The following is a 15,241-nucleotide window of genomic DNA, read 5'->3' as shown; positions in this document are numbered from 1 at the left end:
GTTGCAAAAAATCAAATCTATACATTGGGCCAGAGTGGAATAGCGGGTAGCGTAGATGATGAATAAAAAATATTTTAAGTGTAAATTGTGGCCTTTCTTACCTGGATTCATGAATAAGGAATCAGGGTCATTGCAAATGAGCACTTCTTCCAGTAACTGGAAGTCCTGCATCTGATGCCATCAGTAGCTCCACTCTGCAACAATCTGCTTCCCACTGTGGGCTGAGGATATTTGTTCAGAAATACAGCAACTTAGACCCTTTTTGCGATGTTGCACTAATTGTGAAAGAGATAGAACCATACATGACGTCATTTAATAATAATAATAATCCTTGCATTTGATATAGCGCTTTTCACGTCGGGAGGACGTCCCAAAGCGCTTCACAGAACATACTGCAAAGTGAATTGACTGTATATTTGTGGGCGAACGCGGCAGCCAATTGCGCACAGCAATGTCCCACAAACAGTCGTAGATTGAAAATGACCAATTAATTATTGTTTTTGGTTTTTGAAGGGATTATTATTAGGCGTGTGGAGTAAGGAAACTTGCCCAAGGTTTCGCCCTGCCTGGAATTGAACTCAGGTCTCTCACTTGCAAAGCGAGTGCTCTAACCACTGAGCTACAGGACTCCACGAGTCCATTTGTGTTGCATGTTATTCCGCAGCAGTACGTTGTGTGGTGGGTGGGGTTGGGAGGGTGGGGGAGGTAATGGAGTTGGCTGGTTGTACCATTCAATAAGCTAAATCCAAGTAAATGGCGACAGTCAAACATTTTAAATGAGTTCGCCTTTCATTTTCATACTCTTTCAACTTGTATTGGACTATGATTAGGAATAAACGGTTGCATCAGTTCTTAAATTGGCTGCAGTGCTTCCACTGTTGTGGAATAACACTGTGCCAGCGTTTATAATTCACATGAGTCTCCACCCCTCTATTTCCCCTCCCCACCACCCTCTCCAATGGATGTATCAAGTTACATCCCATTAAAAGGCCTACTTATTTAATTAGGGTTTGATTGTACTAAATGCTCTGTTGAAAGACTACTTGTAAAATAATGCAAGCCAGTTTTCAACTCAAATATGTTTCAGGTTTAATAATGCTATCCAGTTTAGCAAATTCACAGCAATTTCAATCAAGAGTACAGTCCATGCCTTCTGACTCATGTTGTCATGTGAGTCCAAAGAAGGAGATAGTTGGACTAGACTGTGCACTTGATGCTGTTAACCCAGCGTGGATTAACATGTGTGAGTTTGCATTATACAGACAATTGGTGAAGTATATAAAAAGAGGCACAGATATCCTTCCTGTGCTAAGTATTGCTAAGTATTGCTTTTGGAATCACTATAATAAAAATATTTTACAGAAATAAACCATGTTGTGCTTTGGCAGTCACTTTAAGTGCTTGTGTAGCAACTCCGTTTATAAGCCAACCATAATTGTTATCATTTTCATAAACATACAATAGATTTGTACAAAACCTTGGTTAGAACACATTTGGAGAGCTGTATCCAATTCTGGTTTCCACACTTCAAGAAGGATATAGCAGTGAGTACAGCATAAGTTTACTAGGATGATACCAAGGCTGGTGAGTTGCTGCTATCAGGATAGAATGGATATGTTAGGCCTCTTTTCGCTAGAGAAGAGATGTTTAAGGGGGAACCAAATAAAGGTGTTTAAAATTATAAAAGGGTTTGATTAGGTTAACATAAATAAGATGTTTCCACTGGATGGGGAGTCCACAACCAACATGCACACATATAGGACAATGTCTATATATTATATAGACATTATCCCACTAAACTGTAACACTTAGGATGTGAACATTGCACAGTATTGTTTTCTTAGAAACCATCCAACCAAACATCTCCCCTGATGCGGTTTGACGCTACAAATCGAAAGGTTGTGAGTTTGATTCTGCTTAATTTCTCTGGATTGGCAACTGGAAAATCAGTCTAGATTCTTGCTCCTGTTTGTGGGAAACTGCTGTGCACAATTAGCTGCCATGCTTTGCCCACAAAACTCACAGTCATTTTTATTTACAGTATAAACAAAACGCAAAATACTCAGATGCTGGAAATCTGAAACAAAAACAGAGGTCAGGCAGCGTTTATGGGGAAAGGAAAGTGAGTCAATGTTTCGGGTCCACGACTCTTCATCAGAACTCACTGCAAAATACTGCAGATGCTGGAAATCTGAAAACACAATCAGAAACAGAAGTCGCTGGGAAAGAAGTTCCCAGTGACTTCTGTTTTTATTTTCACTTCACAATATATTCAGCGAAGCGCTTTGAGACGTTCCTAATGACATGATAAGGTGCTATATCAAATGCAAGGATTATTATTATCTTGTGACTTTCCCAGGAAGGGTGGTTGAGGCCAGCACAAGGGACTCATTTAAAAAGCATCTTGGTGTGGTGATGGGAGGGGCTGGAGGGTGCTGTCCTTAAATTGCCCTGGTTTCTGTCCTTAAATTGCCCTTTGCAACTATAAACCTCTGTCCTCTTGTTCTACTGTCTTGGGTAGAGTGCTCTAGAGTTAAGCTGCCCTGTGCGAAGGATGCTATATAAATGCAAGTTGTTGTTAATGCATCCTGAAGTATTATTCTGGGTTTACTTCTTCAATCCCATTTAAAATGTTATGCACTTGTATAAGGTTCCCTCTAAGTCGCCTTCCCTTAAGACTGAAGAGCCCCAGCTTCTCTAATCATTCATAGCTCATTTCTCTAATGCTGGGGATCATCCTTGTTGCAGTCCTCTGTACTGTCTGAGCAGCCCCCTTATATTGTGGTGACCTGATGTGTATGCTATTAGGTATAGACCCAAGAGAGATTAAGGAATATGGGGATAAGGCAGACAGATGGAGTTAGGTTAGAAGATCAGCCATGATCTTATTGAATGGCGGGGCAGGCTCGAAGGGCCTATTCCTGCTCCTAATTCCTATGTTCCTATGTTCCAAGGGAACTCCTTGAAACCAGTTCAGTGTGTCGGCTTGATGTACCTCAGGATATCTGGAATTCTTAATTTGTGTGACTCAGTCTCCTGATTGAGGAATCCCATTACAAATACATCTTACCAGCCCTTGATGTGACTTGAGGGACTTGGGAGAGTAAAAAAATGCTTTTCTTCCCACCTCAAACTTAACAAATGTTTACCTCCTTTTAAAGCTGGAGTGCAATACTGACCATTTTGCTCTGGAATAAATGGGTTCATATAAACATAAGGACTTGTGTACATGCAGGTAGGGGTGGGAGGGGGAAGGAGAAACCCTTAATTTATTGGTTTATAACTGCTTAGTTTTCACTAGTTTCTGCAGTAATAAAGAAGTGTTTGGAGCTTCCAGGGCTACTGCCAGAACTAGCTAACAATCCCTGGATTGAGCGCATTAAAACGTTGTGAAGTGCCATGACCGCTTTGACAAAATAAACATCTGTTCCTGAGCGAAACAGCTGAAATACAAAAAGGGAGAAAAAAAAAGCTTGAGATTTCCTCCCAGGAGGAAATGTTTAACACATTGCTTAGCTGTGTGAGGAAATAGGTTGGTTATTTTTAGGCTTACCAAAGGAACAAAGGATAGTTAGAGCTCTCGTGTGAGGTTAAAATAAAAAGGGAACCAAAGTCTGTTTTGGTGGAGGAAGGAGTCACTGTGACAAGCTTCATCAGTTGTAATAAGGAAAAGTTAAAGCTGTCTGTCGCATTGGGTAGACAATTCTGTTCTTCCTTCTGCGTTCTTAACAAGTGCAGAGCTCACTTAATAGTGTTCGCTCCTTTAGTTTGTCTGCGAATGTGCTTATTATTGTAGTGATAGCTTGTATTTAGATAGCTCCTTTCATGTAACAATAAACGCCTCAAAGTGCTGCACTAAATGTGATTGATTCAGAAATGAAAGAGAATGTTACATAGGGAAATATGGCAACTAATCTGTACCAGCCACATCCCATAAATGAGAATCAGATGAATAGTCAATTAATTTGAATTTGAGGCTAAATTTAGATTAGGAATATTAACTAAAATAAGCAGGAGAAAGACTGCCTTTCTTTGAAATGGCAATGGCACAATGCAACTTATAATCAATCGTAATTATTTCATTTCACAGTTTGAAGTGTTAAACTGAAGTCCGGTCTACATGTTCAGGTGGACGTTAAAGATCCCTTGGCACTGTTCGAAAATAAGAAAAGGATTTTTTTTTGCCATTTTCAACATAAAATGTGTTAGATGCAAAGTACATACTGCATTATTGTTGCTGATAGAGACGTTTGTCAGCTTTAGAAAAAGGGTCAAATGGCTCCCTATTGTGTCAGATGTTTGTACAGTCCCATGGAGCTTTCAACCAGTGAGAAATACAGTTCTAATCTGTAAAATCTGGAATCCATCGTTGTTTGTAACTTATTTTTCCCCATTTGCTTGAATATGAATTCCATCTGTGCCGATTAAAAGTGCTGCAGTGTTTTAAGTGCAGAGCTTACGACTGCTAACACACAAACTCTCCATCCAGTGTGCCAGCCTGGCTCAGTCGGTAGCACTGTCGCCTCTGAGTCAGAAGGTTGTGGGTTCAAGCCCCAAGTTGGGACTTGGAACTCATATGGTCGAGGCTGACACTCCAATGCAGTGCTGGAGGGTGTTGCATTGTTGGAGGTGCGAAACCGAGGTCCCGTCTGCCTGTTCAGGTGGACCTTAAAGATCCCACAGCGTGTCCCAGCGAACGTTCCCTAATAATAAAATTGGTCACTCACGTCATGGTTTACCGCCTTGGGACGTCCTCCTGACGTGAAAGGCGCTCTATAAATGGAATCTTGTAATTGTTGTTGTTGTATTTGTGAGCACAGGGAACAATGATGCGAATTGCGTTCAGAGTCCAACACTCCTGACTTGAACGTGTTACATCTCAATGATGGAATTGGCACAGAGCACTTCTGATTCTTACCTCTGCCCAAACACACAGCAGAATATCCTACATAAATATTTGACCAGAGACACTGAAGCATGGATTGAGACTGAAATCACAATTTACTAAAAGACTTAGGAACTATAACCCCAACAGCGATTTTGTTGAACGAAACTTCTGCGGTTTCTGAATGAAACCCTGCACCCACCCCCCCACCCACCACCAACACCCACAACATCACTTTCTTGTTGTTACCGGTTGTGACAGTGACTCTAAATTCCACCTGTTCTTAATGTAAGACCATTTTGCGTTAATTTTTAAGGTCACGCAGAATGATGGAAAATTCTTACGTTCAGTCTTAATTGGGATGCATTTCTGCAGTTTTCAAAAAGAACCGGCTTCCAAGTTGAGACAAAGTGATTCAGAGCAAGCTCAGTTGGGTCATATGAATGTGTTTTGCTATGCTTTCTTTTGAAATAAAATCAAAGCGATAAATCATTAACAACAGCCACTTGCATTTATGTAGCTCAATTCACTTTGGAGAACGTGTTTGAGTGCGTCAGGTAAGTTCAGTTGATGATTATAAGTTGCAGTTTGAAGAGTGGGGCAGGGGGCATTCACTTGTCATTACAAAAGAAACACTGTATATTTATTGATAGACTTTTCGATTTCCTGAGAATCACTGGCGTTTTTGTGTCAACTTTTGTTTAGGGTTCAAACATAACAGATACCTGCACTGAGTTGCTGATGCAAGGGGTTTTGCTCAAAATTTCAGCTGGCAACATCCAGGAACGATTTTTCTTCCTCTTTGATAACCTGCTGGTGTACTGCAAAAAGAAACACAGGTAGGTGATGTGCTGCCTGTACACTTAGCAATACACAAATGCCCTGATACAAAGAGTGTGGTTTGCATCAATGCTTCATTTACTAATGTAATATTGTGTTTGGTTCACATCTATATTGTCAAAAGGTCCCTAAGCTTCTTCAAGGGTAATTACCGTTGTATTTGTAGGGAAACTGTCATGCTAATGTTTGCCTGCAACTGTCATTGTTTGCCTACAAATAAACAGCAATTGCCTGTGAAGTGATTCTCTTTCTCAAACAGCGTTGTGGGACGTTTAACGTCCATTTGAACAGGACAGTATGGACTGCAGGTCATCTCGTCTATCAAACCTGCTCCAAACCTTGCTCTAAAAAGCAAAATACTGCAGATGTTGGAAATCTGGAACGAAAACAGAGGTCGCTGGGAACACTCAGCAGGTCAGGCAGCATCTATGGAGAAAGGAAAGTGAGTCAACGTTTCAGGTCCACGACCCTTCGTCAGAACTTCGTCAGTAATGATAGATTCGTCAGTAATAATAGACCCGAAACGTTGACTCACTTTCCTTTCTCCATGGATGCTGCCTGACCTGCTGAGTGTTCCCAGCGACTTCTGTTTTTGTTCCACTATTTTTGTAGATCACTAACACCTATTTCCCCTCCTTTTCTCCAAATCCCTCAAAACTCTGACCTGCAAAGAATCTATCTCCGCTTTAAGCAGCACAATTGATTCCACAGCTGCGGCCTCCAATTCCTCTGGTTAGTTTAAGTCATGTCCAGGGAATATAACCCAAAATACTTTCGTCATTGCTCAACCCTTTCATGCCATGTATTAGTCAGGTGAGATGAATACAATTGCAACAGCTATCTTTGTCAGCCTTGAGTTCACCCTGAAATTCAACACTTTTCAATGATTCATTACATGTTTTGGCCTCGTTCTTCCAGAATACCAACCCTACAATCTTTCATCTACGATTTCAAGCGGGTTGTTTAATGAGTCCATTGCACTAGCCTCAACTGCCCTTCTATTTAGCCTATTCCAGCTGTTGACTACCCTCTGTTTAAAGAAGTCCTGATTTCTGTCCCAATTTGTTCTGAATCCCGATGTTGTGTCAACTTGTCTGGCTGCCTGGACAAGCTCTGTGATGCAACATTTTTCCTACACAATTCTCTCTTTTAATAATAATAATAATAATAATCCTTGCATTTGATATAGCGCTTTTCACGTCGGGAGGACGTTCCAAAGCGCTTCACAGAATATACTGTAAAGTGAATTGACTGTATATTTGTGGGCGAAATGCGGCAGCCAATTGCGCACAGCAATGTCCCACAAACAGTCATGGATTGAAAATGACCAATTTATTATTGTTTTGGTTTTGGAGGGATTATTATTAGGCGTGTGGAGTAAGAAAATTTGCCCAAGGTTTCGCCCTCTGCCTGGAATTGAACTCAGGTCTCTCGCTTGCAAAGCGAGTGCTCTAACCACTGAGCTACAGGACTCCACAAACTACCTATTACCTATTTTACCTATTACCGCAGTTCAGTTTGATTCCCTGTGTTTAATGCAGAGTGGAAGACAACCAGACATAACATTTCTAAAATACTGCATACTTATAACAATTATTATTATGTTTTTGAATGGTGCAGCACGTAGTTTTAAGGCTCGTTATGGGGCTTGAAGTAAATTTGTGTTCATGCTGATGCTTTCAATTATCATTTATAGCTACTAATAAATCATACTGGGTATTTTATCCCGTGCAGCCTTTTAATAAGTGTGGTGGATAATGCATTGCATATGTAATAGATTCCGTACTAAGATCAAAGGTTCAAAACCGTGACTGCTTACTCTTGTAGTTTCATTGTTCTCCGATGCCAGAGACATGGTTCAAACCTTTTTTTTATTATGTAAACTGTATCCGAAACGTGGGAGTCACAAAATAGATATGAAAAAACAATTGATAGCTAGATAGTTGTTCTGTACAAGTCTATATAATTACCTCTGACAGCTTTATTGAAGGCGCTGTAAAATTGAGAATCGAATTTGATCCAAGCCAATGCCCTCAAATCATATTCAGACTTACACTGCAGACCACACGTTTTTCTTTCCAATTTTCCTGTGTGGACACATGAGGAAACAGTGTGCCGAAGTCGTGATATCAAATGGGTTGAAAAGGCGCTCGAATGGCTTCATTACTGTTTGTCTCAAGGACTGTTCAGATGGATGTTACACATCCTATGGCACTATTTAGAAAAAAGGGTGTTTGTCTCTCCCGGTGTCCTGGCCAACAATCCTCCAAATAACATTGGTCATTCACTCCATTGGTTGTTCAAGAGACACTGCTGTGTGCAACTGGCTGCCGCGTTTTGCCCACAATAAACAGACAATCCATCTTACAGTATATATTGTGAAGCACTTTGAGACGTCTGGATGACTTGAAGGTATATCAATTGCAAGGATTGTTATTATGATTATTATCATTATTTATCATCTTATTTAGCTTGGTCTTATTTTGGTGCATGCGCTACAAGAAACCGTTCACTGATTTGATTGTACTTGGTTCTTTTTTGTGAATGAAACTTCACATTCATTACTTCAGCTCAGACGCGGAACAAAAAAGTTAATCTTTCACTCAAGCAAGAATCTGGAATCGAGAATGTGTAATTCATCCACAGTTGAAACTCTTAAAACTCTCAGAGAGGATGTCTATCTATCCAGGTCCATCCAGCCTGTATTTCTCAGTGCAAAGTTGGACAATGGAATTGGAAGTGCAAAGTTCTTGCTGATACCCTGTGTGCTTGTATGTGATTGTGTGTTTGCAGGAGGGGAAAGAATGGGATATCTCAATGTTTCATTTCATGTAGGAGTTCCCACGTATGTGGCAACATTACACACCATGTGCACTGAACCGATGTGTTAAGAAGATATTTGATGCTATTGTTTCCACTGCCAGGGGGTTGCGGAGCCAGTTTAACTGTTGTGCAATATGCTCCATTAACTCTGTGAGGCACCAAAGCACCAGTTATAACACTCAAGACTACTGTACCTGTGTTAAACTCCTGAAATTGCAGTTTGGTGATCACAAGCTGTAACAGGAGTAAAAAAAATTGATTGTCGATGCTATAATTATCTCTGGTGCTGGTAGTGAATTTGAATACTGCCTGAAGGCTGATGTGAAAACCGCCCTGGGTTGACAGGACGGTAGTTTGCTCTGATAATCACTGAAGTAACTTGCTCTTATACAACACTGTTCGTGTAGAAGAATGTTTTAAGTGCTATACAGAGATTGTTAAGTGTGTGTTTTGTATGCAACCGTGGCAGCACAATTACACACAGGAGTGCCCCACAAACAGCCATTGAATGAGTGACCAATTTTATTTTGGGGAATTGTTGGCCAGGACACAGGGAGAAACATTACCTGAACAGGCAGACGGCATCTTGATTTAACGTCTCATCCAAAGGACAACAACAACAACTTGCATTTATATAGGGCCTGTCACGCAGGGTAGGGGTCCCGAGTGTCCCAGAGGACGGCACCTCCCACAATGGAATGCACTGCAGCATTACAATGGAGTGTTATCTGAGACTACGTTAGTCCATAACCCTACAACCTTCTGATTCAGAGGTGAAAGTGCTACCGAGAGGGACTGGCACAAGCTAAACATCCCTACGCATTTTACAACGCTGCCATTTATCTGATGAGCTTGTTTCCAACTCCAGTGGCACACAGTGAGGGTTGATTCTCTAAGACTAATTTGGGGGTGAGGGCAAGAGAAAGCACTAAAGTGAATTGTGTCCACATTTAACCCATGCCCTGAGTCACCTGGCACTTTCTGAAGAGAAATGGCTTCCAGTTGCACTACAATTGTCACTTGTCTCATTCTCTTCCCTGATATAATTTAAATGCACTGTGAAAGGAGAGAGATACGAGTGTGCAGCAGATTATATGATGTACATAGACATAACTGAGAGTAAAAGCTTACACATTTTGAATTTGTAGGCGATTGAAGAACACCTCACACCCTAAGAAAGCTGCTGATGGGCATCGTTACCTTTTTCGGGGCAGAATAAACACTGAGGTCATGGAGGTGGAGAATGTGGATGACGGAACAGGTAAATGTGACTTTTTTAAAAAAAATTAAAATGTACCGCATGTTTTTATTCATGTGCAATTCTATTCAAATTCTCTTGTGTGCAATAAATTCCCAGTTGTCTACAAATATCAGCCATGCTACCATTTCTGCTCATAATATATATATTACGGGGACTGCTCAACTGATGATGAGTAACGCATGCTGGACAATGTGTACAGAATTATAAATGGAGCTTTGCATACACTGACTGACTGAGTTATTTTTTTCTGTTGGTGAAGTTATGAAGTTTGTCGTCTTTGACAGAATACCGTATATCTTAAGCAGCTCTCCTGTCTCATTTCCATTTATATTGTTTACTCTTCCAAATTTTTGTTTTATATGTTGATTTCCTGTCAATCTACATAAATTTTTGTTCTAACTATCTCTATTCTAAATGTGCGATTACATCCACTTACTGAACAGTGTTTATTTATGTGAAAAGCGCTATGCCAATTGCAAGGATCATTATTTATTATGATTTCTCATTTATGCCTCATTATTATTGACAGATGCTTTAAACGTATGATTGTTTTGTTAAATCTGTAACATGGTTGCTCATATTATCCAGGGAAACAAATAACAATCGGATGCATTTATACAACACCTTTCACATGGAAGAATATCTCAAAGAGCTTTACAGAGATGGTGTTAAACATTGTGCCAAAATGTGACAAGTGGTACTATCTCTAATGATGTTATTACAATTTGGTCACTCATCCACAGCTGTTTGTGGGACACTGCTGTGTGCAATTGGCTGCTATGTTTTGCCCACAAAATGTACAGTCAATTCAATTTACAGTTTATTCTGTGAAGCGCTTTTAGAGGTCTCGAAGACGTGATAAGGCGCTATATCAAATGCAAGGATTATTATTATATTATTATTACACCAGTCTGATAATTAAATGACAGCCCTGCTTTCCATTAGCTTTACTTCATCTCATCAACTCAGTGCCTCCTCCTCCCCCCCTTTACCATAATGTTGGATTGCAATGTTGTGGAAACTCTGTGAATTTTCTCCCAAATGGCTGCAAGATATTTTCCTTCGATTAACAAATCCCGCAAGCATATAGAAAGGGAAAAAAAATCAAGGCTTTGGCTGTGGTGTTCACTTAACAGGATGTTTTTGTGCCATTTACACATCAGGCTTAGAAATTATAGGATATCAGAGAAAGCCCAACCAGTCGTGGTTTTAATACCCATAATAGAAACTGCTTGTGCTTAAAAAATATTGTTTCGACTTGGCAGGTAACCTCCTGGAAATAGTAACAAGACAAGGGCAGTGTAGCACTGTATTTGTCATGGATACTTTCAAAGAGATCGGATTCTCTCTGTAACAATCAAATGTTTCTAATAAGCCCAGAATAAATAACTGCCCCCCCCATTTTCTCATCCGGCCCAGGCCTGTTTCGTGCCCCCAGATCCCTCAGGACCCAAACCAATGGCTGTGCTTTCAGCTGCTACACACCAACCTCTGGAACTCCCTACCTCAATCCTTCACCTCGGCCTCCTCTTATCTATCTTTAAACTCCACCTAAAGAACTACCTCTTTGACTGCTCAAATTATCACCTACCCCTCTCCCTTGCTCGGTGTCCAAACCAGCCACTGTACAGGGCTCTGAGATGCTATACTGTGTGAAGGGCACTACATAAATGCAAGTTGTTACTACCCAAAATGGGAATTTTTTTTCACTTTCTGTCGCTCTAAATCTTTCATAATTTTGACAACTACTCAGTCCCTCTATTCCAATTCTCTGTTCTAATTCTTTTGAGTCCTGTCATTTCTCTAACCTCTCTTCCCCGATGTCGTCTGTGCAAACCTACGATGGTTTCATCTGTGCGAACCTACAGTGTATCATGACTGTGATGCCTTTTCTGCAGTGCTGCAGTCTAACCAATGACTTGCGTAAACGGTTCAAAATGTCATTGAAATATTGTGATTAAAAAAGAAAAATATTAAATACAGAAACACTGGAGTAACGGTCGATGTCGACATAACTGCCATAGTAATGCTATTTTTGACAGTCATGCCTTATAGGTACCATTACACTAAGTATGAAATAGAGACAATACAGTGCCATAAGATCACTAACTGATTTTTCACAAAGCAGAGAAAATGTGCAGCAGTTTGCGATTCAGAAGGATTTTTTTTCTCGCTGTGACATTTAGCTATCCAGCCATAAACTTGGTTGTTTTGCTACTCAGAACATTTGGTGAGTAGGTGTTGACTGTGCAAGAAAGTTAAATTCTATTTCAAGTTGTGGCCGACTGAGATCAACATGAGCTAAAATGCTACAAGTAAATAAAAATACAGATGTCTGAATAACAAGCAAATAACAAATGATGCCAACTATTAGAATTTCTTAGCACCTTATCATGTTGATGAGTCTCAAAACTATTTGCCTCCTTCATACCCCATTTGGCAATGGTTAATTAATCTGGAGGATTATTGATCAGGACAGGGAGAAAAAAAATCCTTCTCTTTTGGATCAATATCATAAGATCTTCGGCATTCATTTGGAACCGGTCTGCACATCTCATTCAAAAGTAGCCGATTATAATAAGAACAGGAATGATCCTAGTATTTGATACAATACTGTGCAATTTCAATTTCCATTTACATAACTCCTTCCACATTGGGAGGACAACTCAAAGCACATCATCTTGTTGGCTGGCACCTGACCTAGGGTTGGGGGTTGGGGTCAGTGGGGTGTAGGGGGATGGGAGCTGACGAGGTGAGTGGGGAGGAGAAAGATGATCAAAATGGTAGGTCTTGATGGAGGCTTTGAATGTGAGGAGGGAGGAGCGAGGGATTCGACTTGATGTAACCCTCTTTCATGTTGTCAAAATGCCTCAAAGCCCTTCACGGGATTTACTGTAATGTGCAGTGTCTGTGTATTTATGGACAAATGACATTATATTCATACAATAAAGTTTCCAGTTTGCTCCTTTTAAAGAAACATTCAGCATTAATTTGATCTAGTTTCTGCATTGATTGAGGCAAGGAATGTATTTGCAACTTCAGCTTCAGACGATTGCATCAATTTTGAACCCGTGCTCCCAAAACATTTCCTGGGACATGGTTTTAGAATTGAATTGCTGGCGTTGTCTGGAAAGAGGATTAATCAGATTTCACTGGCGTTGAGCTCAAACAAATTTTTAAACTGAAAGCACAGAGGTTTATAAATTCTCTGAAGACTTTAAATGTTATTGTAGAACCAGCCACACTAACAGATTTTTATTAATATTAAACACTGTCAGATGCTGCACAATAGAATATTACTCCACCATCTTGAGTCATTCAGAGCCAGGGATGTAAATCTTGCTTTGAATTGTCTGCCACTGAAAGCCATGTCACGTTGCTGCCATTAGTACAAAAGGAGCATTATCCATTTGTGCATCTTAATGATTTATGATTATTAGCTCAAAAAGCTAATGTAAAAAGCTATGACTTGCTTTTTGATAGTTGTGCACAACTATAAATGAGTTTAATTATTTACTTCACACCAGCCATTAGACCACTCAAACAACTTTAGATCTTCAACTTCTAATCATTTATTAGAAAAGGATGAGAAGTGTGTTTGCAGTCGTGTTCGTGTGTGGAACGTGGGTGAGGACAAGATCAGTCTCAGCTCTGATGCCTGTGATTGAATGTGCTGGGTTAGCGAGGATTCACTATGAACGGAATTGAAGCAAATGGGAGTGATTTATAATAATAACAATCCCTAGATTTGGTGCGACATCTCAAAGCGCTTCACAGAACATACTGCAAAGTGAATGGACTGTATATTTTGCGAAAAGCAGCAGCCAATAGCGCATAGCAGTGTACCACAAACAGTCGTGGATGGAGTGACCAAATTATTATTATTTATTTTTCAATAATAATAATTTTTTAATAATACTAAAAGGTGTAAGAAAAATTACACTCCTGATGAAGGCAAGGCATAAAACATGATGTTAACTACTGCAGAAATGATCGGTGGTACCACCAGCATCACTTTGTACATCGTGATTGCCAGAGATAAGGGGAACAATATTAGACTGATTCTCTTGCAAGGCTTTGCAACGGGGTCAGCCTGGATTAATGGGGTCTCTTGGATGAACTACCGGAGCATACCCAGCACTTATGAAATTTTATTCCCCAGGAGAGGGGAGAAGAGTCAAATGCTTTCAGGATGGAGAGGGGAGAAATTTATTACAATTAAAATAATAATAATCCTTACATTTGGTTTGGCTCATTTTATGTTGTGAGGGAGTCCCAAAGCATTTCACAGGATAGACTACAAATTGGTGTGACTGTGCATGGTTTTATGAGGCAACACGGGAGCCAATTTGCGCACAACAATGTTCCGCAAACAGCCAATTTATGATAATATATATAATAATAATCCTTATGTTTGATATAGTGCCTTATCACTTTGTTATGGCATCTCAAAGAACTTCACAAGATATACTGTAAAATAATGTGACCGTAAGTATTTTTGTGGGCGAAATTTAGCGAGATCAATACAATTTTGAATGTGATTTAGAAGTGTTATATCTTGAGCAGAAATTCAGGTAGCTTGAAACATCTCCTGGGTATTATTTTCCACTTTGTCAGTGAATTTACTGACCTTAGAAATGGCCGTGCTTTCTCCACTCATCGGCTGCAGCCTGGCTCACTTAGTCATATTTTCGACTCTGAACCCGAAGGTTGTGGGTTCAAGCCCCACGTCAGGAGTTCATATTTTAGACTGATTGCCCAGTTAGGAACTAGTCAAGTGTAGTATTGTTAGAAATGTTATCTTACAGATGAGATATTGTCTCTATTATCTGTTCTCAGATGACAATATAAAAGGGTTGTGACCAGATTAATTGGTTAATCACCTCAAGGCTTTTTGTGGAACCTGACTGACATAAATAGTCACTGTGTTTGCTGACAAAAGAATCTTTACATTTAACAGTAGCAAGAACTAGCATTTATATAGCATTCTTCAAAAAGGATAATATCTTAGAGAGCTTCAGAAATATAGGGTTGGGCATGGAGAATAGGAGAGGGAGAAGGATTTAAAGATGGATGGTGGCGGTGGGGGAGCCTGAGGAATTGCCTGTGAAACACTTTGATGTGAAAAGAACTTGTTCTACAAATGCAGGATCTTTCTTTAAACATTTGCATTTCCAATTTTTAAGAACGTATTCCCAGAGCTGGTAAATTTAGCAGCGGAAAATAATAAATCCTCACTGTCAAAGGTTTGGTGAATTTAATAATGATGAGAGAATAATCTTAGTGTGTTCAACTAGAGGATTTTATTGGTAACGAATGGCAATTCATATCCTGACAGCTTGATTAGTCAGAACCGGAAGGTCTGGGTTTGAATCTCAGTGGATACTGACCTTTAACCCTTTCAGAACTGATGAGTACTATTTCTTAGAGAA

General features: G+C 39.9%; 1 protein-coding gene across 1 annotated transcript in view; it reads left to right on the top strand.

Annotated features, from left to right (window-relative positions):
• Nucleotides 1-15,241, top strand: part of prex2 (phosphatidylinositol-3,4,5-trisphosphate-dependent Rac exchange factor 2) — a 184,636-nt gene that overhangs the window by 42,986 nt on the left and 126,409 nt on the right. The window contains exons 7-8 of the mRNA XM_007886904.2: nt 5,591-5,724; nt 9,697-9,809. Coding sequence (XP_007885095.1) covers nt 5,591-5,724; nt 9,697-9,809 — 247 coding nt within the window. The remainder of the gene's footprint in view (nt 1-5,590; nt 5,725-9,696; nt 9,810-15,241) is intronic.

Source organism: Callorhinchus milii, unplaced genomic scaffold (genome assembly GCF_018977255.1).
Source record: "Callorhinchus milii isolate IMCB2004 unplaced genomic scaffold, IMCB_Cmil_1.0 Scaffold2, whole genome shotgun sequence".
NCBI lineage: Eukaryota > Metazoa > Chordata > Chondrichthyes > Chimaeriformes > Callorhinchidae > Callorhinchus > Callorhinchus milii.
The sequence above is the reverse complement of the archived record's forward strand: the minus strand, read 5'-3'. Positions and strand labels throughout refer to the sequence as shown.